The sequence below is a fragment of the Mandrillus leucophaeus genome, unplaced genomic scaffold (genome assembly GCF_000951045.1).
Source record: "Mandrillus leucophaeus isolate KB7577 unplaced genomic scaffold, Mleu.le_1.0 Scaffold258, whole genome shotgun sequence".
NCBI lineage: Eukaryota > Metazoa > Chordata > Mammalia > Primates > Cercopithecidae > Mandrillus > Mandrillus leucophaeus.
The window spans coordinates 2,611,028-2,637,542 of record NW_012102676.1 but is presented as its reverse complement, the minus strand read 5'-3'; the positions used below and the strand labels follow the sequence as shown (position 1 = coordinate 2,637,542).

Genomic DNA, 26,515 nt, shown 5'->3' with positions numbered 1-26,515 from the left:
TTACTGTGTCTGTTTCTATTTTACTTTCCATTGCAAAGAAGACAAAGTTTTTTTCTTCCTAATTTGTCTCTAATTCAGCTGGGAGAAGGATAAGCAGGAGAAACTTCTGCACTAACTTCCCAGGTCTCCCCTGAACTAAATGTGTGCTATCAATTAATGTATATAAAGTGCCTATCATCTTTAAGCCATGGTGGCTCAGATTGCAATGGGTACCCCTTCCTCCCATTAAAAACTAAAATGAAAAAAAAAAAAAAGAAAAACCACCAAAAAAAACTATATTTAAAAACCTGCGTTCGATCTTCTTTATTTCTCATCCTATTACAAGGCTGAAACTCCTAACGTTTTCATAAGCAAATACACAATAATAAATAGATGTAGTTTTAGTTGACTTTTTAGTCAATTTGAATTGTTTCTAAGTAGAAATGGGAATCTCAAGGTAAATAGGTTTTTAAGCATGAGCAAAGTATTAAATCTGAACCCCAAATACTCATTAGGATGAGTTTTCCTTTTCTCCCTAAAGTCAACATTTATTTTATAACTATATGAGATTATATAAAAATTCATACTGAGTCCAACATATCAAATTATTTTCAAACTACGCTTTGAAATGTCTTTCAGAGATATTTAATTGTTAGAATATCTATAGACATCACTATAAATTATTAAGTAAAGGGGAATTAAAATTGTGTTTTAAGTTATATACTGTCATGAACAAATATCCCACTGGAATAGATTATAGTCTGTAAGGCATCTCAAAATAAAATACAAAATCTTGATGTAATTTTTAGGAGTAGTTAAATGGAAAAACAGATTAAATGTACTAGAAAAATCAGTGAATTTAAAGAACTTAGAACAATGACGATATTCCACAAGTGGCAAATGTTGAATATTCAATATGGATATACAGGAATAATATCAATCAATTAGCAACCATTATTTTACATAATATTTTTCTCATTATTGAGTATGAGTTCATTTTCAGACAGTCCTAACATATAACATATGAGATAAGTAAAATTGTAGATATTATTACATGCAGTCTTTCAATTAGTTAATTTGATCTGACTGTTTGATTGCAGATTCCGGTTTTCAGAGAGGTCACTCAGGTAAGAATTATCTTTGCATTGTATTTGCAATGCAAAACATGTCTACTGATAAAATGAATATAAATAGTTTTATTAGTTTCTGAAACTCAGTACATCTGATATTTGTGAATAAAGTTTTATGGAAATATCTTACATTAATATTTTTTACATTTTACAGTAATATTTTTATTTTTTAATCTCAAATTTACAGAAAAGTTGCAATGACTCTATAATTAACTTTTTCCCTCAGCCACTTGAGAGTAAGTTGCCAAAATTCTGCTCCATCACTACCACTCCCATTTACATTACTATTTCCCACATATGGAAACATTCTCATATACACATATATACATATATACACACACACACACCCCACACACACACACACACAATACAACCATCAATAACAGAAAATTAATATGATTCTGGACTAGTTTTGTGGAAAAAAACTATTATTAGGACAACTGATGAACCCTAAATGGGATCTGAGGTACCAATGTAGTTAGGTACCAATTTATATTGAAGCTTACTATTTCTCTTTTGAACTGTATCTAATCTGTCTATGAATTTAGAAATGTCACTTTCATGAAACAATTGTGAAATAAGATGTAAAACTCAGTTATTCTGAAAACATGTTTATTGCCATCCTAAGATATTGTGTCCCTTTTGTGATAGATTTTCGTGGAGTAGTAGGTGAAAGACAAAAACACAACTATATCAAAAATTCTGTCAGCTTAAAACTATTCATTCTTTGAAGTACATATTTATACAGCATTTGAGATCATCTGAAGTAGAACAGCATATAGAACAGATGACATCTTAGTTGATTTGTTTAAAGCATGAAAGAACCCTGAACCTGCTCTCAATCTCCCATGACTCTTCCATTGTGTTTGAGGCTCTCTACAGAACCCAGTGTCTTTTCAAAACAGTTAAACAATAAATGAGATAGAGTAATATGGTATCACATGCAAACAAAAACAAAACAAAACAAAACAAAAAAACAAAAAAAAAACTGATGAAGAGAGAAAGTGTTTAGGAAGATTTTATAGCATCTATGGTAGTTGAAATCTTGAAGAATGGTCATAAATTTGATGTGCAGGGCATTCCAGGAGACTGTTCACGCTGGATTCTCCACCATACTGAATAGAATTCATCATGTAAAATCTTATTTAATCACATAAAGGGCCAGTTAAAAATAGTACATTTAAAGAGCATGATTTTAGAGTTAGACTGGTTTTGAATCCCAGTTCAATCACTTCTCTTTATATACACACTGTTCTTTAATGATCTCATCTTATCTGATGGCTACCATCAATGCCTTTCACTCCCAAATTCATGTCTGTCCTTTCTTCTAATTTCTAGGTTCACATATTGGTCTATCTACTTGATATTTTTATTTGGATATCTAACAGCAACAGAAATTTCCTTCTAAACATTCATACAGATGCTCCCCTATCTCAGTCAATGGCAATTTCATCATTCAGTTGCATGGTCCAAACTATTAATATATTGGAGAAGTTCCTGACTCCTCACTTTTCTTGTAAACCCTGTAGTCAATTCATCAGCATATCTTTTGCTCTTTCCTCAAAATATATGTAGAATCCCATCACATCTCTCTACTTCCACTGCTCCATCCTAATAAGCCTACATCCTATAACCCCTGAATAACTTCAACAGTAATATACTGGACTCTTGGCTCCCCAGCAATCTAATCTTTATAAGAGTAAGCCTTTTAAAACATCATTCAATCATGTAACTCCTCTGCTCATCCCTCCCACCAATATCTTCTCATCACACTTAGATCAAAAGTCAGTCTTTAGTGAAGCCTTCAAGCCTTTAAAAATTCCCATCCCTATTACTTCTCTGAATTACTTGCTACCACTTTCCATCTTGCCCACCCTACTCCAACTACAGTTCTTACCGACCCTAGAACTCTCCAGACATATACTTACCTTAGGGCTGTCCATTACCCATATATTCAAATGACCAACTGCTTCAACTCTTTTAAGTCTTGACCCAAATATCACTTTATTAATGAGGCCTAATCTAGCCACTGTACTTAAAATTATAGAGAATTCTGACTCTCAGCCCTGATACTTCTTATCTTACTCAGCTCTATTTTTACATCATTTATTATCTACCATTGTATATATATGGAGATACTCAGTTTAAAGTTTGCTATAATGTTCAAAACTGTAGAGTAATAATTCTGGATTTAGATAGAGAATTAGAATGTCAATGAAGGGCTAATTATGAGAGTCAACAGGGTTGAGAATTCTAAAACGAGCAAAGGACATACACACGTACACACACATACATCAAAGGAAGTGAATTAATTATATAGAGATAATTAATTTAACATACATATGTACTATACAGTTACATTTAGTGCATGGGTGTATGGTTTATTGTCTTGGTGATTAAAATAATAAAATATGACAAATAAGGAAGATAAAAGAAAGAGGCAGTTTTGTGAGGAAAGACACTGGTTCAGTTTTTGATATTTAAGCATAAGGGTTCTCCTTTCTTTCTTGTGCTAATAGTGTTACAAACTAGATTCGTTAGCTCTTAATAACCCTTTTATTTTGAAATGTTTCTCAAAGAATATTTAGGATCAAGGTAACTTCAACATAAATACAGTTTAAACAATTGTTCTGTTTTTCTCCTTAGTTGTTCACATGTGGGAGAGCCATCTGTAATTTTATATCTCTTGCATGTTAAGAAGTCGTAGTTTCAATTACATTTGATCATATATATTAAGTGTAAACCTATGGTGTGAGTGATGACAAAGACAGAGTGCCTAACCACCTCTATTTGAAGTCCCCTAGGACTTGGGTTAATTAATGAGACTCATCCTAAGGTTATACATGATCTATTACTTCCTCTAATTAGAAATAATAATCCTGATCATTATGCTGGTTAGCTGGAAAGAAATAAGATGAATGTGCTTAACTATGATTAATAGTCTTCTTTAAGCAGTGTAGATCTCTTCTGTCACTGAGTTATACGCAAACCGGGCTGCAACTCAATGCTTTTTAATGATACATATTTTTTAAAGCTCATGGAAAAAATTAATTTTATGGTAGATCTTTTTACCTTTCTTGATAATGAACAAGCCTTTTGGCATTTAAAGTTGATAAATACAACACAAAATTACTATTTTTTTCATTTTACATACAATAGCTATCCAGAACTCTATTCTTTTATTTTTTTTCTCCAAAACTATGTGGCTGTATATGTGTATTCTATTTTGGTCCTTTCTGCTGAGGTACAACAGACTTTTGCACACGATTCTATACCAACTTTTTTTAATTCAAAAAATTATTACTACACATATGGTATTTTCTTACTGATGTTTTTTTAGGGCTGACTTCTATACTTGTCCCACTCACAATTTTAGCTGACACTTTTGTATGCCAAAGCAAGTTATAAAAAGTTATTATCTGGCTAGAGAGATGAAACACATCCACGAAGAATGTTAATCGTCTAAGATTTTTAATGTGACTAATTTAGTTGTAATAAGGTCAAATATTTCAGATCATTTTAAAATAGCAAATAAAATGAAACATATTACTATGCAGGTTTAAAACCTTGAAAACACTGTATGTACTATTTAATTTTGGTTTTGATGTCTGGGAAAATTGAGATATGATTATGAAAATCTTGGAAAACTGAGATTAGAGGAGTTAAAATTCTGTTGCATACATAAATTTTATCTCAAAGCCTGCAGCAATGTAAAAGTACATAGAAGAATAAGATGGTCAGAAGTTTAGCAGTTACATACATGTTAAAAATTTTTAAGCAAAGAAACAGGGTATGTTGGGAATGAAACACATAAGCCCTAGTCAGATGGTCTTCATTCAAACCTTGGTTTTACCACTGACTGTGTCCTTGTGGAATTTATCTTACTTCTGAGCATCAACATGATTTTGAAAATAATAATAATAATGGTATTGATCTCATATGTTTATTAAGAGAATTAAACAAGCTAATATGTATAAAATACCATCATAATGCTTAAGCTATCCTATTTAACAAATGATATATGCTTCCCATCTGTGATGAGAAGTATGTGCCTAGTCATGTGAAATACAATTATATTTCAGGATTAGGCTTCCCTTTCATTAATTTCATCCCAGGAACCCAGAGTAGCTGAAAATTTAAACTTATCAATATTAGCCATCCACATATTGAATTAAAATGTTGATTTTTTCAATAAAAATTTTATAGGATCATTTAATTAATAAATTTTTGGCTAATAAAATTTTGACAGCTTCTATGAAATTTCTAAAATATGGATATGAGTTCCAAAATGTACATCTTGATTTACTTTTTTATAATTAAATTTTCTGTTCTCTAATATATAATTTTATTATTCAGAATTCCCTCCTTTTATATTTGAGTTAAATAATTTATGAAAACTTTTCTATTCACAACGGATTTTTAGATAAAAAACAAACAGTAACTTAGTTATCAATATTTAATAAATTATTATTAAATTTTAATGACATATTCAAGACGATAAAGAAGCAAGCATTTAGGCATCTACTATGTGCCCTGAACTGTGTTTGCATATTGAAAAATACAAAAGACATAATCTATAGTATCAGAAATAAAGTAAGAAATAAAAAAATGATAGAAAATCAAATATAATGAGTGCAAGTGTGTGACATAATGTCTGTATGTTAAATTGTTAGTAAATATTCCCAGAGAATGTGAAACTTGAAGTATAGGCAATTGGAATGCAAAAACATAAGTAGAAAAACATACTTAAATCCACAATGTCATAAATTAAGTGAAATGTATTGACCATTTTCCTGTTGAAGTAAGAAATACAGGTAAAAAATGTTATACATTCACCCCATGCAATGTCTTAAAATGTCATTCTTGATGCTAGAGACCATAAAGATAACTTATAGGTTTTTATATAATAGTATTAAAAAATGACTACCTGTGTTTATTTAACCTAGAAATATATTTGGGGTTTAAATTTTGACTTAAAATTTTGAAAGCTGGAAATATATTACAATAAGTTCTTTATTATTAAAAATTATTTATTTAGAAAATATATATTCAGAGTTCATTTTCTTCTTTCCTAAAGACGTTTTTGCTATCAAAGTGACTCTTTAAATCATACCCACACTAAATATAAATATATAGAGAGATATAAAGTATACCTGTAAATAAATAACACATATGCATTTAATAAATGTGTATATTTAGCAATAATTTGCAAATCTTTCAGAAGATCACTTGCCAATTTGAGTTTAAACGGAGATAAACTCATAAATGATTAATTTAACCAGAATGTTACTCTGTCAATCAACCATAAGACTGACATCTTGATAAATTAATAAAGATCTTTCTGAAAGAGTCTACTAAGCTAATATGCAGATTAAACAAATGTGTTGATAGCTGAACATATGCCCCTTTGAGAGCCTAGAAGTATCAAATGTGAAACCTAGTAAAATTTTGATTTAAAAAATCATACCTGCAGGCCTTGTCCATCTACAGTAACAGAGTTGGCTCTTTGCATTTTATTCTTGTCGATCACTTTGTTTGGCTGCTGGGAACCACTCTTTTCCTTTTTCACTGTTGATTGTCTTTCCTGTAAAAAAGAAAATCTTTGATAAAAATAAAAATTATGAAAATAACATAAAAAAAAGTTAAGTCGTTTTACTAATAGAAGAGTTTCATGGGTACGAACCCAGGCTCAACTTTCTAATTTGAAGTTCCTAGTGAATTATGTGAAAGCTGTTGTTTTCAACTGGCTCAATATATATGATAGTTTCATGATCGAACCACCATTTAAAGAAATAATGAGAAAGAATACCAAATTGTATTATCCCTATGTGCCCAATTGTGACTTTTTATCAAAAGTTATTAAGGATTACTAAAGTTGATTATTTTCATATGCAATGATACAGATAACGGGTATAGGATTATAATTTAAAGAATGTGGTGTTGACTACTAAGAAAAGTTTATAAATATGTGCAATATTGAAAATTATTTTTAATTGCATGATGGACTTTTAAGCTACTATTTATATCAAAAATAGCATATATCTTAAAACTGACATTCCATCCCATCTAATTACTTTGTTCCTCATAGTAAAAAAATTTCTTTTAGGAATTGCCTGCTCCCTGTTCCTATTTCCTCTCTTTTCACTCTCTCTTAACACAACCCAATCAACTTGTATCACCATTACTCCAACAAACTATCATTTATTAAAATCACCAATGTCCATCTCAGTTTCACATCTAAAGGTCAGTCTTCATCTTCTCAAATCTTTCAGCTGTATCTGACAGAACTGATCTCTTCTTACTCTTTGAAAACTTGCCTCACGTGGCTTCCAGGACACTTCTTTCTCTGAGGGCTCTTCCTTCAAAACTTCGCCCACACAGTCTCTTTTGCCCATTGCTTCTCCAGCTTTGCAACCTGTAAGACTTGGCCTCTTCCTTGGATCTCTCATCTTCTCTATCTACTCTTACTCCCTAGGTAACTTCATTCATCCCCACAGCTTTCAATTTCATTTTTATGAATATTTCTAAATGTATAATTCTTGTTCTGATTTCTACCCGAGCCTTAATTTCTATATGCAGACACTGTTTCTATATGTCCACATGAGGGCCTAAAACACGTAATTGTAAAATCTCTAAGATTAGTTTAAAAATTTCCTGCCTATTCTGTTTCTTGAAAATAAATCTCAAACTGGATGACTACTCACCACCTGCCTCATTATATGGTTTAAACAGCCGTTATCTTTTTTTTTGCTTGGATTATCTATCACCTAATGAATCATTCTACTTCCATTTCTGTCTTCCTACACTCAGTTCTCTACACAAAAGTCAAACTCATCCCTTTTTTTACTACACTCCAGCTGCACTGGCCTCCTCATTGTTCCTTGATCATAACAATCATGCTTTAAATTGAGAGATTTTGCAAACATTCTTCAGTCTGGTGGAAAACTTGCCACTGCACACTTCTTGACCTTGGTCCTCACTTCAGGATGTGGTCAAATGTCAGAGAGAAGTTTCTCTAGTCCTTTCGGCCCCCTTTTAAAACATCAGTTATTACAACCTAAGGTATTATGTATTTGATTTGTTTAATTGCCTGCATTCTTTCATCTTAATTAAAGTTCCATAAGTAAAAGAACTTTCTTTGTTTCACTGGTCTATATCAGATTCTAAATCAGTGACAAACAAAAGTCAGGATAAATGAATGAAGAAATAAATGAAAACTTTTTAAAAAAGTTTTCTAAGTTCTTGAAGCATACTGTTGAGAAGGATTCTTGGGGACCTAGGCTTGATGTGAAAAATTGTTCTAATTGATTGGCAATGTGTGCCATGGGTGCTTAAGTGCTTTAGTGCCACACATTTCCTATCACTTACTCAGCTATATATATTTCCTAGTTCCTATATTTGCTTGTTAGAGTATCATTTCAATTTCTGTAGTTTAGAAAGATCTGTTTTTATTTGTGCAAATGTATGGGGTAACTGAGAAATGTTTTACGTGTATATGATGTATAGTGATCAAGTAAGGGTATTTAGACTGATCATCGCCCAAGAACAATACATACTTAAAGTATAATCATCCTTCTCTGCTATCAAGCATTGAATTTATTCCTAGAGAGACATTTTTAAGTAGCTTTGAAAGTAAAGCTGTTTTTAAATATATTAGGGCTAGATGGATCAGAAATTGTCTCTGACTAAAATAAATGCTAATCCGTATAGTCCATTTACCTTGCAATTCCATGGTGCAAAAACACTGAATATATTTTGTGTGTGGCTGCAAATGGATGCCATAATAGGATTCCTGAAATTCAAGTTGTTTGAAAAATGATATGCTTTCATATAAGCATAATTTCTGGCAAAAATATTGATTTTTAAAAGAAAGTTCCTTCTTTTTAAGTTTGCAAATTATAATTGCATTCATAGACAGTTAATGGCATAATGTATAAGAGGAGTGAATTATTAGATGAGGTTTGGAATCAGAATGCCTGAGTTGAATCTCATCTCTACTACTTAAGTATTACGTAACCTAGAGGGTTTACGCTTTGGCAAAATGGAGATAGTGATACCTATTTTTCAGAGTTGTGTAAGGTTTAATAGAACATGTATAGTCTGTAATATTGTCCCTACATTGAAGTATGTATTCAATATAAAAGTTACTATGAGTGATGTAAAATAGTTGTGGTTGCCTATTAGGGTGCTCATCAACATTGTTTTTGTATTTCCAAATGTGTGTATGTATGAAAAAAAAAATCAGTGGTTACATTAGGAACATATTTAAAATTGAAAAGTTCAATGCTTATATTTGAAAACACATAGCTTGTGTTAGCTGTTCAAAAACTTAATGCTATTGGTGAGTGTGGAAATAATTTACTCCAGCATTCTTGCATGCACATATATAAAACATGGAATCAATATTTTGTAAAAATCTGCCATGTGAAAGATATAACTTAATACAGTTATTCTTCCAAATTATCCAACAATTGTTGTTTGGCCTTCAATTTATAAAATGCGTACATTTGAAGAATTAAATAAAATTCAATTTGATTAGTTACAATGGAACTGGAAATTTGCAACAGATTATATATTCATGTTTTAATGGAAATTTAAGACATGCAAGTATATGTTTTTAAAGAGCTACAAAACTATCTCTTAATATTACTTTACTCTTAGCCACACATATATCTAGGGCAATTCTTGTGTTCTAAGAACCTCCAACTGGCAGAGATAGCAGTTGATTAAATGGCATCATGTCCCTCCAAGTTGTCAGCCCCCTAAGTAAGCTGGGCAGGAGACTAAACAATTGCTTTAGCGTAAGCAATCAGAAATAATACAAACAGGCGGGTGTGGTGGCTCACGCCTATAATCCCAGCACTTTGGGAGGCTGAAGCAGGCAGATCGCTTGAGCTCAGGAGTTCAAGACCAGCCTGGGCAACATGGTGAGACTCTGTCTCTACTAAAAATGCAAAAACATAGTCAGGCATGGTGGTGGACACCTGTGGCCCGTTACTCTGGAGGCTGAAGTGGGAGGATCACTTGAGTTGGGGGTGGAGGTTGCAGTGAGCCAAGTTTGTGCCACTGAACTCCATCCTGAGTGACAGAGTGAGACTCTGTCTCAAAAAATAAATATATAAATAAAAACAAATTTTAAAACCCTAGAGTTTTCAACTCATGAGATTTCATTTATGAAATCCAGAATATGAGACAGAGGCATATAACAAGTTAATTTTTAAAATTCTCAGTGTATCCATCTGTCTGTGTATTTTATTATAGTATCTAGCTAATACTAAAATGGTGAGCATTCATTTAAACACAAACACACAGACACACGCATCAAGAAAACCAAGTGAATTCTTTGGAGAAAAATGCAAATGTGTAGAATTTGTGGAATTAATACAGGCTAAAATCTTAAAAAACAGGAGAGCCTCATCACTATTTAATTTTTCTTCTATTTCCATTGAGAAAATTGTCTCTCCTTTTTATATGAGGCACAGGAAGGGGGAGGCAATTGCATCCTTGGAAAATTTCCTCTCCACCAGGTTTCACTAGCTTTTTTGGAAGGTCAATTGACCCTGACTGGCAGACCTCTATTATGATATTTATGAGAGTTAATTACCAATGTTGAACTTATTGAAAAGTTTCAGAAAGAGCTCACCAATCTTAGTTTGCACAATCATTCAGGATAAAATTGCTCTCTGATAATAGGGGACAGTGTTTGCCATTTAACCTTCGGTTTCTTTCTTTATGTTTTGGGGCTCTAAACCACAAAATAAATTACATTGTTGTAATTAAGGCAAATTTCCTTCTGCTAGATAAATCATCCTAGATATACAAAGAGTTGGAAAATTGTTTCTTTAATCAATAGAAATTATTCAAACTCTGAAAAGAGCTACTCTAACAAAAAAAAAAGTCATGAAAGAGTATAGAACATATAACTACAAAATATAAAATACAGTTATTGATATTTGAGCATTTTCAAATATCAACCATTTGTGTTTGCTATGTAGACATTTTAAATATAGAATTCAGTGTTTTGTGATCCGTAGACTCTATAAGCAGCACAACAGATCTTAACTGGGGATTATATTGTATTAGAATTCCAAAAGAATAATCATCATAATAAACAGAGAAGAAAAGCCAAAAAGACCATTCACAGAAAATAGAAAGATGAAATAAATAAAATAAAAAGACCTCACTTTAAATATGTGCTCTAAAAAAAAATCTTTGTCTACATCATGCTGATTCTCAGAGGTAGAGCATTTGTACATTGGTGAAAACTGCTTTCACAAAAGGGTTGTTTACCACAATACTTAAGCCTGCTGTTATCGATCGCTGGCAAACTGCAAGCAGCAAGTGATGATTACCTCAAGAACAGGGTTTTCTTCTTTTTGTCCAATCTCAGCATGAGAAACTGGCAGCAGCAAAGCACCTCCACTGGTACAAAGCTACAAAGACGAGTGCTTTCCTGCCAACAGCAGCCATCGCTTGAATCGTAGAACTTACTTTAGCTGCTACTACTGCACAACTTGCCTGAATGGAGACTTAGTCCTTTCTGCCACTGGAGCTAGGCCACACGAATTTTCCTGAAACCCTAGAGTTTTAACCTAAAGTATCACAAAGATTCACAGCAGTTAAGATCTCTCTGATGCAGAAATGTTACCACATTCAGTGGGACTTACAAAGGTTGGGTCTGAGACACCACCTTACTAACAAACTGTAAAGCTGCACCTTTAACCAATATGGACTTAATGTGGGATTTGAACATTTTAGTGGCTGAAGGAAACAAATTCATTCCAAAAATGATGAAGGCTCTAAATCTATTAGTACTCTTTAAAAATTGCAGCAAAACTATTTACTGACTAGAAAAAAACAGTCTTGATTTTTTTTTAATTATACTGTTTTAAACATAAATATAATAAACAATATAAGGTCTAAAGATTTTTATTTCTTTTAAACTTAGTTAAATAAGTACTTTTAAAAAAAGCAAAAACAACTTTTTGTAAAGGCAAAAGTATGAGCTTAGATGCTAAAATGCAGGTTTGTCTTTTATTTCTGTGTCAGCTGGGGCAAGTTGTTTACCATTGCTATGTTACCATTTGTTTAAACTATAAATTGGAAAGTTTATGTTAGAAAAAAGTAAGAAAATTTAGATAAAAGTACTGACATAAAACAGGCACTCAGTAAATGGCAATGATTTTAAAGTACAGATAAAGATTTTTACATATTTTATTATTAAGTTAATCACAGGTAAACTGCTTGGTCATAGTAGTAGAAGGTAAGTGTTGTAAAGAAGTGTTTTCATTTAACATCCTGTGCTTTATTTGCCCACTAAGTCACCATAGCTGAGAATAATTGCTGTGGTGATCTGGGTGGTGTCTTTGGGAGAGACAGGGGGCAACAAAGCAGACAAAATGACAACTGGTCTTAAAGTGCCTGGGGATGTTAGTTGCTTCCTCAACTTGCACGTACACTTGGTGACTTGATCCATAAGTCCCAGTTTTCATACATTACACATGAAGTTCATATTTTCTCCTAGGATATTATCCTGGGTATAAACCACTTACAAGATTTCTGTTAAGGAAATTCTTATTGAAAGGAATGAAATTAAGGAATAAGAGGGTGTATACCAAAATAATTTAATTTTGGCTATGTGAGAGTATATTGCAGCACCATCATAAAATAATGTTTGTATGTTTGTGTGTGTGTGTGTGTGTGTGTATAGTATACATACACATATATGTATGTATATACTTTATATACAAGAGAAGACTTTGGACTGGGCGTGGTGGCTCACGCCTGTGATCTCAGCTCTTTGGGAGGCTGAGGTGGGCAGATCACAAGGTCAGGAGTTCAAGACCAGCCTGGCCAACATGGTGAAACCTCGTCTCTACTAAAAATACAAAAAATTAGCTGGATCTAGTGGCGTGTGCCTGTGACCCCAGCTACTCCAGCGGCTGAGGCAGGAGAATCGCTTGAACCCAGGAGGCAGAGGCTGCAGTGGGCCGAGATCATGCCACTGTACTCCAGCCTGGGTGACAGAGTGACACTCTGTCTCAAAAAAAAGAAAAAAAAGCAGACTTTGTAACCAACCTCAACATTCCTCACTCTCCAGTCCCTTTGTAAACCATGCTGACTGTCGTCCACAGCAAACTGAAAGTAAGTACCAGGAGGCAGCTCTCTTATGCTCACACTCATTGTCTCTTTGTACCACCTGAGCTAAATGCTCGACATAGTGACTTATTAGCCCTCAATCTGTTTATGCCAGTTCTAAGTAAAACTTACCTTGTAATTGTAATTGTGTAATTTAATTATTTCTCACATCATTGAATTTTGAATACAAAATGAAAGAGTTGTCTTTATAAAAAATAATCTGCAAGCTTTAGAAAGACAAAATAACACAAGTTGTGTGTGTGTATGTGTGTGCGTGTGTGTGCGCCTGTGTGGCGTGTATGAGGAGTGGTCAGATTAAGTTTAGAGAGAACAACTGTGCAAGCTTTGGGTATTAATAATAAAAATAGTAAGTGTTTTTACACTCAAATTACTTCACAGATGTTCTTGAGTTTTTGTTATACTTTAAAAGAATTGAAACTATTATAAGTAATAAGCTTGTGATATATGCAAGAAAGGCAAGATACCACTTCCAATTAGAAGATCTGTACTCATAGAAAAGCCTTTAATCTTCAAAAATATAGCCAATGAATATAAATCTACATATTTTAAGTTAAACGTTTAATGTATGTATATATCTTTATATATGTTCTCCCACATATACTTTAACCACATTTTCCGTTAACCAAGGAGCAAATGTTCCTGATGGTAGAACATAAGGTTTCTTGTCTCTCTGTGTGTATATATGTGTATTCACACACTCAGCCATGCATATATCCATGCATAGGCTTAAGGAAAATTTTGGAACAACAAAGTTGAAAAATCTTATGTAATGACTTTGAGGGATACTGGAAAGTTTAAGTTAATGTAAACCAATATATAATGCCAGAAAAATAAATAAGTATAGGAAGACTTTTAAAAACTTCATATCAAAATAAAGACTTTCATCCTGAAAATTGAAAAAATATATAAAAACAAAAATTTGGATCTATTTACTCAATCTATATGACACAAATTACAGAATTGAATACACAGGGATGCTCTGGAGATTAACAGATCTAAAGAGAAAACTTTACATCTTAACTGCAATGACTACATTCACTTGATGGGGCTGATAACAGGGGCAGAAACAAACTCAAGAACCTGAGATGCAAAATTAATTTTCTCACACTTAACCCAATGAAATAATAAACTGTCCTAATACTTTTGTCACTTAAGTGTGTAATTTAGCATCTCTATTTTATAATAATAATCGTGATAATAATGTCATCAACTCAAAGAATATAAAATCAGCTTAACATTTTCTTAGATTAGAAACATTATATTTAAGGGTTATCTCCAAGTATTTTTGAGTATGTCTCTGGTTAAAAATGAGAACTTTTTTTAAAAATTTAATGAAGGTGTCTACACTGATTAAAAAGCCATTTTTGGTGAGGAGAAAAGAGCAGTTATTACCATTTTATGCAAGCATGTTACCCTCTAAATAAATTCATCATCTTATGTAGCATTCATGTAAGTAATACTTTCTAAAATAAGCAGATTTAAATAATTTTAAGGAAAACAAGACCATTTGGGCATTTCCTATAGAGATAATAACAATTGAATAGGATATTGTCACAGAAAAATGTGGAGGCTTTGTATCATCAATGCAAAGATAAAGCAAAAATGTTACTGAAAATAATTGTTGTGGCAATGCTTACATTTATTTTCAAACTAAAAGCCATTTATTCTGTGACTATATTTTATTCTGATGTCTTTCTATACAATGGCATGGACTAGGTGATTAATGTAGTTGTATTCATTTGAAAGTGATGGGCACTTCAAAGTAAGCAAGAGTCTCTTAACATACTGCCATTGAAACTTACATTTTGACGGCTCAAAGAATAAATTGTTTCGGATTTCTTGCAATGTATGTACATTTTAATGTGAAAAAATGGGAATGGTATTATTTTTCTATGCTAGTAAAAACTCTTTGTAAAGTAACCTTTACTTTTCTCTGTGAAGTCTGGGTCACATAACTTCTTGTTTTCTTAATGCTTATCACAAATATAGATTGAAAATTCTTCAGGTCTATCCCATCACCGAAAATATGAAAACCACCACTTCCAATTAGCAGAATATGAAAAAAATAAAATATAAAATGCTGGTATTCGAATGTCACTGAGCCAGCACAAAATGTTCTTTATAGCTATACAAGATGTATAATGGCCTATAATTGTAAGTGTGAAAACCTGTTTTTGCTTACGCACCTCAGGAACAGAAACTCCTGAAGTGGGCAGAGTCTGCTGAAAAAGAGAAGTTCATATGAAAGCTGAAAAAGAATCAAACTCAAAACAAAGTATCAATGAAGTTTCTCATATCATTATACGCCTGTGAAATAAATGAGTAAATTAAAAATACATTTCCTTGGTATAATTTTACTGCTTCCTTGAATTAAATAATTAAATATCTTTTCATTGAATAAGAAATTATCTAACACAGAGTGGGTTAGGTTGTGAAATTATTTATCCAAAACACAACTTCATCTACCCAAAGCATGCTAATCAACATCTTTGGCCAGCTTTAGCTCCAAGTTCCATTATCTTTAATAAACAATTTCCACTAATTTTTTTTAACTTGCCCCTTTACCCATCCCACTTTTCATTTTGAAGTCCAACTCTCATTCTTTCCTAAAAATACTGTGTCTTTTGAACATAGACATAGTTTATGATGTTCATTTTGTTTCACAGTACTCTGGAAATAAGAAAACATATTCCATTAATATCAGTAAAAGAATAAAAAGTATAATTAAATAATAATGAAATAAGTGACAAGATTTTTACTGGAGAGTAATTTTGTTAAGATGGGATGAAATATACTGACATTAGTCTTCATGACTGTATTTTCCATTATCTACCACCACTATCCACTTTGTAGTTCACATTAGAAAGGTATTTTTTGTTTTCAAGAAATGATAAAGGATCACCTCAGAAGCCTGCATTCTATGGAAAGGAGAACATAAAATACAAATTTGGATAAATAGTTGACAAATCACACACACAATACTAGATAAAGATTCCCCATACTGGAGCAGGAGAAGAAAAGTTGGATGGGAAGCCAGGAGTTGTTAGATATTTGTGTGTCCCTGAAAAGAAGGAGGTAGTCAGAATATTCCCTTTTCCTCCCTAGATACGAGCTATCTGAGGGAGGGTCTGGGCAATGCTAGATTACCAAGATGGGTATGAAAAATCTGAGATTTCAGATATTATTATACTCCCTTACCCAGGATAATTTTAGAAAGGCAGCAAGAACCAAAAAAAAAAAAAAAATCTGAACCTGAGATAGGTAAAACCTGACACCCTCACAGCTGCACAGAATAGAGATGGACTAAAAGAATTCAGTGCACTCAGAAGTGACACAGAAGAAGAAGAGGTCTAGCACAGCCCCACAAAAAATTAAGGTGTTTAGGAATCCAGCTCTATTTGGAAGATATTTCCGTAATATAAGTAGAAAGTACTGTAGCTGCAGATTTCTAGTCAAAAGAAGCCAGGAAGTGGAAGAGTATGAGCTCTGGTCAACTATCCCATTCTACAGGAGAATCTAATAATTACTGTTGTTTTGAAGATGAATTGACAATAGGTTTGGTAGAACGTTTACTGAAAACTTCCTGATTTCAGTAACAGTCTTGACTTCTGAGTCCAAATTAGTCTACATAACACCAGGGACAATGAATATTTGTGCTAGCTTCTCTCTGAGTCAATTCAAAGATATTTGCCAACCTTATTATCATTCTTTCTTAGCTTCAGGTTGAAGCTTAAGGTCTGAATGAACATTGCAAGACATGGATATAGTCCTTCCATCTTTATCATAATATATACAAGTTTGTTCTTCTTCTCATTCAGATCAGGAATGTAATCCTACGGATCCTTATCCTATTCTGTGCCATGGAGCCAGGAAACTCTCAGAGACTCACAAGCAACCAAAATAAGAGACTTCAAGCAGCTTCCAGAGCATGAGTCAGAGATGCCTTTTACCTTAGAAGAGTGTATGCTTACTAAGCATACATTTGCAGACAGCAGCCTGGAAAGCCAAGTGAAAAGATTATGGCTGTCTAAATGCTTCACAATAACAACCAAATGCAATGCAGGAGCTTCAAATAGATCCTGGTCCACTTCCACTTTTACCACGCCCAAAAAGTAAACAAATAAAAGCAACAGAAGGCATTTTTGGGATAACTGTAGACATTTGAATATGGACAAGATAATGACTGATATTATGGAATCATTGTTAATTTTCTTAGGTGAGAATATAATAATGTTATTAGGTAGAAAACTGTCCTTAGTCTTAGAAGGTGCTTGCTGAAATATTTACGGATGTGGTGTTACACTATGTGCAGCTTACTTTCAAAAGTCTCAGCTTTATATATATACACATACACATATATGTATATATAGAGTAGTATATATAAAGAATTTATGGCAGCATAATAGCAATTATTGAATATATGTGGGAAATACTTTGGATTTTTCTATTGTTAGTGAATATTTTGTAATAAAATTTGAGAGAAAAAAGTTCTTTCTACCTCTTCATTATATCCTTTAGTGCTTAAAAGTGTGTAAAAATGTTTCTACAATGAAATAAAAATATGTACATTATCTCAGTAAAAACTATGAAGTTGCTAGAAGGTTGGGAGAGAAGTCGTGGGAGTGGGTGGAAGAGAAATAAGGAGCACTATTTTCATGGAAACAGAGTTCTCATTTAAAATGAATAAACAGAGGTAAGTTTCTAGGCTGCTGGGAAAAAGGAACAGAGAGAGAGGGAGGGAACTGTAAAGATAAATGAAAAAGAAGGGCTTTTTGAAAAAGCAATATTTCAGTTAGAGCAGAAGCCCTTAGTGACAGGCATTGCACTCTTCCAAATGTGTTCCTTTTGGGTCTCAAATCCAGAAACCCACAGGGGCCAAGAAAATAATACAAATAGGTAAGACAGGTCTGACGTTGCAAAGGCAAAGACTATGCCATGCTGGATAATATACATCCCATTTGAAGTTATCCAAAAAAGAAAAAGAAAAGACATTGTGGTATGAAATTGAAACCTAGCTACCACTTTGCTATTAACTGGTAATTTATGGATAACACACCTGAAGCCTTCCTCTTTCTCAGAGCAGCAGGGATATGAGATATCTGCTGATAGAGAGCAAGTGAGGTTGGCAGAGAGGTGGTACAATGAAAAAGGTAATGAAACAGAGGTTTGTCACTTCTTTTCTGAAAATAAAAAAAGCAGTTTGCTAAGGATGAGTAGAAGGATCAACCAACACTGATGACCCAGCTGGAGCTAGAAGTTTTAAATATGTAAGAGAGAAAGCCACTAGCCCTGTGAATTTTCTTGTGCAACACTCAGCCTTCTGAGAGCAACACTAGAAATTTACTCCAAGAATAAGAGTGACAAAACCAACATATATCTAAGCTCATTTACAATCAAAATGCATAGACAAAGAGTTATACATTAAATGTACACACCCATCGGTGGCTTATTTCTGTTACAATTAGCAAACCATGGTACTTAGATCTAAAAGAAAAGTAGAAACCTATTAGAAAATAAATTTAGCTATTATATTACTTCCTTTTTTACTCCCCTGTACTTAATTTTTAAAGATCAAAGATGAACAGAGTAAATGTTTTAGTTTTTCTGAAAATTATCATGAGTGTATGATTCTAAATGTAATATATTTTTAATCAGAATTAATACAGAAACTGTATATTTTTATTTAATCCAATGTGAAGTGTGACTACAGAGGAATGTGATTGATTTTATTTAATCAGTATCTTTTTAATATTAAATAGAATACACAGTACAGATAATTAGTTTAAAAGATGCATTTGCCTTCAGGGCACTTATTAAGTTCAATTTAATATCAAAGAATTTTTTAAAATTCTATTATTCTTAAGTATTAGGATATCTCTTGTCTTCATATTTTCTAATGTGTAATCATTTTAAATTGACAATTTAATCCAAATTGTCATAGGACAAAGAAAAATCTTTGATGGAGATTATTGGAGGTTTGACTTAGTTAAGATATAATGAGAGCACAGTACTCACATTAAAAGGGTCATTAGTTATTTCAGGCTAAAGGAACAATTTTAAAATACCTTATACCTACATAAGAACATTTGCATTTATACATATATATTTTACATTTATACATATACATATATATTATATAAATAAAAAATATTTATATATTTTTCAAGTTTGTTATCTTGCCTCATTTAATACTCCCACTAAACGAAGATACTTTATCTTTCAGGTTGGAAAGCTGAAAATCAGAGAGCTTAGATGCCTAACCCAGGAAAATAAAGTTAGTGACAGAATATTGCTTCCCTAACCCAGGCTCTATTTATTCAAATAACAGTAGCTGCAAGAAGAGACTTTTTAAAAATTACTATTTTTAGCCATGCCTTCATTTTTTAAGTGGTTTGGGAATAAAATTATTTTAAAATATTGATGAAGAATGAAAAATATTTAGAAATCACTGTATCTACAAAGTGATACACACACACAAACTTGTTTTGCCTGAAAAACTGGTTTGAATAATAGTATGAATTAATTTAACACAATAACTTCAAGTGCAGTGAAGTGTTCCAAATAAAATTATATTAAATAGCTTTTTTCCTTCATATACAATTGGATATCTCTGACATCAAAAAAGAAGAGACAGAGGCAAAGACTAGGGAAAGGTAAAGAAAAATTATCTTCATAAAATGACACTTCGTCTTAGCTGAACAGGTAAAGTTGTTCTCTCACACAAGATAATAAAATGTATTATCTTTAGGATATAAACATTACGTACATTTTTGGCTTCCATGAATTTTATTTTTATATTTCAGTTTCATATAATTCGTTTAAACTCTATAATTCTTGAGGTCCTTAATTGTGTACACTCATGCATATGAATACAATGTAAGTTTTAAAAAGGACGTGAGATAAAAATGATTTTAATACTATTGTTGTCTTTATCAAAATTTTTAGTAAAAGATTATTTCAGTCATAATGCAAGCAAGACAATGAAAAGAATCATAAATCATTTCTCTTTTTCACAAAAACTCTGATATGTCTAATTAAGATGCAACTATAAAAATAAAACATTTTAAAAGCTACACATATTGTAATCTTATCTAGGGTCCCTTGACTGTTTCTCACCTGACTCAAATTATAAATCATGCTGCTATAAAGACACATGCACACGTATGTTTATTGTGGCACTATTCACAATAGCAAAGACTTGGAATCAACCCAAATGTCCATCAGCAACAGACTGGATTAAGAAAATGTGGCACATATACACCACGGAATACTATGCAGCCATAAAAAAGGATGAGTTCATGTACTTTGTAGGGACATTGATGCAGCTGGAAACCACCATTCTCAGCAAACTATCACAAGAACAGAAAACCAAACACTGCATGTTCTCACTCATAGGTGGGAATTGAACAATGAGATCACTTGGACACAGGAAGCGGAACATCACACACTGGGGCCTATTGTGGGGATGGGGGAGGGGGGAAGGATAGCATTAGGAGATATACCTAACGTAAATGACGAGTTAATGGGTGCAGCACACCAACATGGCACATGTATACATACGTAACAAACCTGCATGTTATGCACATGTACCCTAAAACTTAAAGTATAATAAAAAATAAAGTTTGCATTAACAGAAATTTAATGGTAAAATATATTTTAACTGTGTTTATTTCACTACCCTTCAACTGTAATTGCTTACAAAATATTCCATACTTACTTGGTAAATATGAGTGTTTGTGTCTATTTGTATTTGTAGAGTTTTGCATGGAGGCTATTGACAAGAAGGGAGCGTGAGGCACCATCCATCCTTTCTCCCTCAATATGTGTTTAGGTGTGTGTCTGGCAAGGACATGCAACTGAAATTTCAGGAAAGGTAAAACTAGTGCAATGGGTACCTTGTGCAATGGATGTTTAAAAACTTAAAAGATATCAAATGTTTTCAATAAAAATGTAAAGAATTTATCTTTATAGAGATATCCAAATCATCTCAAACATGGTTTTCTAAATACAAAAGCAATCAGCAAGAACAACTAAAACAAATTTTAGCATTTTTGGCTTGCCTACTTGATTAGCTAGCAAAAGACGTCATTAGAAATGAGTAACACCCTTTACTTAGCTAGGCCTCATAAACTCATTAGAAGTGAATATCATTAAAGAGGTGTTCTTTAAGTCGTGACCATAAGAATATTTGAATATTTACACACTTGTAAAATAATTTTACAATGAATGACTGTTCATTCTTTTTACCCCACTTTCTGGTATATTCTACTCTTTTTACTCTTCATGTCTATTTTTCTCTAGTTTCTCTAATCTGTTGTTTTTCTTTCCATTCCTTTTCTGAAAGGCTGGTCTAGGTTCCTTAAATTTATTTCAAGCATTGTTAATTGTTGGGGACTGCAGCATGAACATAAAAACAGCTTTAGATCATGGGGTATTGAGTAAAGCAACTATTGCTTCTGCCACTTGCAAATTGAGTGGTTTTAGGTAATTTTCTTAATCTCCGTAAACTTCACATTCCTCAAATGTTCACTGGGCATCATAACTATACCTACCTGCAGGATTAAAAGGATGATGTCTGACACATTTAAGTTCTCAATAAATGGTTAACGGTTTTATTAACATTAGAACCAAAATGAGTCCCTTGGTTTTCACTGCTTGCTTAAGAACTCAGCAAGACACGATGGGTTACACTTTCTTCATCTGAACATTTTGTTGTTGTTGCTAATAAGTGGATAAGAATCAACAGAATTTTTTAAAATAAAAACATCTATTTGTTTTTATACAGTAGAAATGATGGAGGAGGGTAGAGACAAATCAAAGAGAGAAAGCAATGGAGAAAAATGGAGACAGAGGAAGCTCTTAGAAGAAAGAAAGAACAAAATTCTCTCTCTGTTGTTTTCCTCAATTATGAAACTGTTCTTTCCAGACTGAGCAAAGAAAACAATGAAATTGAGGAGCAGAAAGATGGGAGTTGATATTTAGAGCAACCACCTTCAAAACACATTTCAAAATGAAACATGCACATCCTATAGACTATTTATTTTTTCAGATTATTCTTCAGAACTCTTAATTTGCATATAATTCATTAATAGATACCTATTTATGAGTGTGTGTGTGTATATGCGATTATGTTTGTTTATGTTTGGGACAGGGGTCTGAGGGATGTTGGTAACTTGAAAAAAATCACCCCCTTCAAAGAACTCAATGTAATAGACTGATACATATACATTTTATGTTCACAAAATTAATCTATATTTCCTATTATACCTATTTTATCTCCTTACAAAAACATGAGCCAGTTCTAGAAATTTATCATTGTATAGTTCGTGTATTGCTGCTTTCCAGAAAACAAAAATAGCACTATAGGTAATGAAAGTACATTGATAATAATATTTAGAATTAAAGCCTAGATCTCCTTTTTACCCTCCTTGGAAAAGATCTTGAATTAAAAAACAAAGGTTATAATGGAATTTGCTCTTGTCTTTTGCTCCTTTAAATATCCATTGATCTCATGCCAAAGTATTTTCTAACCAGGTTAAAGTCCAATTCTGTACTCACGTTAGGCTGAGATTCAATTGAGTTAAAATTTTACACTGACTGCCAGTCAACCTTATCATGAACTTTCATTATGTGCATGTAATTAATTGGGTCCAACGAACAATATCAGTTCTGAGTTATAGACTCTTTTCCCCCGACCATATAATTAGAATATAATTACCCACAGGATATCAGAATGATGCAGAACCTTTCCTCTAAATGCGCCCTCATTAGGAAACAAGTCTCAATGTACATTTATTCAATCAGTGTGAATTAATTAAAATGTTACTGAAATAAAAGAGGGTAGCAATAAAGAGTATCTGACATCTATTAAGAGACTATCACTTGAGATCTGCATGCACAGTTTATATTTAAATCCATTTAGCCGAAATAGAAACTTTGCTATGCAATGTTATATACATCCAGTGTACTAGGAAATCTGAGTACATAAATCTGTGCATGTCATAATTTTTTAAAGGAATACAAGATATGATAACTATAAAATCTTTAAGAATTGGGTAGGAATCTAAGAGCCCCATTATTCCATAAAGATGTTATCATCAGATAGAATCTATCTGGTGGGCAAAAATCATTTTAACTCAAACTATCTCTGCAATTATTGGTTTAACCCACAACCTTATATTACAAATCTGAAAATATTTGTCCCAATATGGCTTAGGAGATAACAATGGAAAAGCTCAGATTTGTGAAAACTATAATTATTTTTGTCTTTTTATAAAATAACCTGAATTCCTTAAGCTAGCTCAAGTTATTACAGTAGCATATTTTATTTAAGCAGCACATTCAAATACAGCTCAGAATATCTACTTTTTAAAAGAATAAATAATACATCATACCACACATTCTGATTATATAAAACATATTTAAAAATAGTAAATGCTCAAAGAAGCTGAGGGACACATGATACACAGCCTACAAGAAGCTGCTTATTCAAACAGTAACATTCTACCTAAGAACTATTCATCTTTATTTCTCCAGGCATGTAGTTATATTTAATTAAACTTTGTTAAATAAATAAGTAACCCTTGTACAAAGGAATACTCAGCATTAGTCAGAAACAACGTCATGAAATGTTAACACAAAAATTTCAGAGCTACATGTAATAAAGTAAGATATATACATATTTTCAAGCTTTCAGTGTCATTATATATTCCTCAGAAATTTTTAGATCCAGAGATAGGTTTTATAAAACAGTTCTGGTAATAAAAATTTGGCATTCACTTTTGTAAGTAGACATGCACCACTTCATAATGGAAATTCTGTGTATTAAGATAAACTAGGCTATCTACAAATTTATACTTTTTATATGCTCTTTAGGAGCAAATTCCAACCAGTTTTAAATTATTACTCTTTTTTACAAGAATGTTTAACTCTCTAAGATTACATATTTATATATGTGTATATACACACACATATGTGTGTACACAAGTATATACTTGTGAATGCAACATTCAAAAATATGTTTTATATACATATATATACACTCATATATTCATAAATATATGTATGCATGTTGTAATCACATTCTGGTATACTAGTCTATTCAGACACTAAACTGGTCTTGGTGGAGACCACAAGTGGGACAAATAATGGTTCCACCCTGCTAAGCAAATGAAGATTGTCTCAAAAAGGTTTGCTTTACTGTTAACTTAAATTTTGTTTAGAATTTCAGTAATAAATACATGTAGTTATAGCTGCTTGCTGAAAATATTCTACTGGAGTAACATTCACTAAAATGTCACATTAACTAAGAGCAATTACAACCAAAAAGCCACAATTTCTAAACAAGAGAATGTGAATATTTTTGAAGCTCTGTTTTATAAAAAACATCAATTTTCATTTTCTGAACACAAAGAAGAATGAATATTTATTATATTTTACATGGAAAACTATATTGCTTAAATTATATTTAAAAATCAGATTTTTAAACACAATTTAATATCCAGAGAAAAACATCTCAATTCTCCTGAGAATTCTGAAGATGTTCTCTTTATATTCTCTACCTGCTGTAACTCCTCATTTTACATGTGAGGCATTTTACAGTACCATCTATTGGATATTTTATATAACTACAACACCTAACAATCACAAGCTCATTGAAATTTAGTAGTAACTATAAAATCCTGCAAGAACCATTCCAGAAACTAAATACAATGCTAATTTGGTATCCACTAACATATCCTCATCATCACACACTTTAAACTCGATTTTATTAGCTTATAACAAAATGATTTAATTATGAGTTGTCAATGACTTTTTAAAACTAAGCCACCTTGTTATATATTTGTTTTAATTTTTACTTAATATATATGTTACTGTCTGATATATATTTTTCCTTGACTCAGGGAAAAGAGTGATAAGTGATGGGAATTTTCAAAAGCTGACTGAATGTCATTCATTCACTCAGCAAATATTTGTTAAGCATCTAGTCCATGTCCAAATCAAATTAGGCACTAGAGACACAAAGATAAACCCTTTTGCTTGGAGTGATAAGAATAATGGGGGTGCTAGTCAATGAGCATGATGGACAGTTTCACAAGAAACGTTTCGAGTTCAATTCCCGCTATGTTGGCTTTTAAGTTTCTGTGGGATATCTGAGAGAAGATTTAAAACATGAAGTAGGGCCTGGTGCAGTGGCTCATGCCTGTAATCCTAGCACTTTGGGAGGCCGAGGTGGGTATATCATCTGAGGTCAGGAGTTTGAGACCAGCCTGGCCAACATGGTGAAACCCATCTCTACTAAAAAAATAAAAAAATTATCTCAGCATGGTGGCATGCTCCTATAATCATGATTACCCAGGAGGCTGACCCAGGAAAATCGCTTGAACCCGGGAGGTGGAGGTTGCAATGAGCCGAGATCACACCATTGCACTGCAACCTGGGCAACAAGAGTGAAACTCTGTCTCAAAAATAAATAAATAAATTTATTAATTAAATCAAATTAAATTAAGTTAAAAAAACATGAAGTGAGAATTACGACCTAGGATGCATGTGGGGAGAGTGGGCTCAGACACATTAAAACGTGGTAGCTGTAGCTCTGGAATTGGATAATATAATTTATAAACCGTGGGTGTAATAAGATGAGAATTGAACAAAAAATTGAAGTTTTATACATATTAAAGAATGAAAGGAAGACTAGGGATTTAGCAACATTGACAAAGTGTGGCTTAAAAGGTAAAAGAAATCCTAGTGGAAATGTGCTGGATGAGAGTTAGAGGCTATGAAAGGTAAGCATCTCAGTGTCAAACACTGCAGAGCATTCAAAAAAGATTATACTTGGAAAGGGTTTCCAGTAGATGCTATTGGTAGCTCAAAGCAGATCCTTTGCTACATTACCAGAGCAACTATCACTAGCTACTATGAATGTTAACTTCTGAAAGCTTGCAGCTGTCCCTAAGAATTAACCTTTATCCACAGAAATAGGCTGTACTAGGAGGCCCTAGAGAATGACTGATTTATATAGGTGAGAAAAGGCTAGCCTTCTTGCCTTAAGTTGGAAACAATCCTATGACAGGATTTTTGCTCCAAGGCTCTAAAGGTACAGGCCAAGGCTAAACTGTCACTATGATCAACTTTCTTGCTTAGAGCTTGCCTCTTCCTTTTTGTGCCTCCCTCCCTCCATTAAAGGTTTCCTTTGCTTGTTCGTTCGTTTGTTTGTTTGTTTTTTTGAGACGGAGTCTCACTCTGTC

The 26,515-nt window shown here is 32.6% G+C and overlaps 1 protein-coding gene across 1 annotated transcript in view; it reads right to left on the bottom strand.

The window, feature by feature from the left end:
• DGKB (diacylglycerol kinase, beta 90kDa) overlaps window positions 1-26,515 on the bottom strand; it is a 773,008-nt gene that overhangs the window by 478,191 nt on the left and 268,302 nt on the right. The window contains exons 14-15 of the mRNA XM_011983975.1: window positions 15,455-15,490; window positions 6,577-6,693 (exon numbers count right to left, since the gene is read on the bottom strand). Coding sequence (XP_011839365.1) covers window positions 6,577-6,693; window positions 15,455-15,490 — 153 coding nt within the window. The remainder of the gene's footprint in view (window positions 1-6,576; window positions 6,694-15,454; window positions 15,491-26,515) is intronic.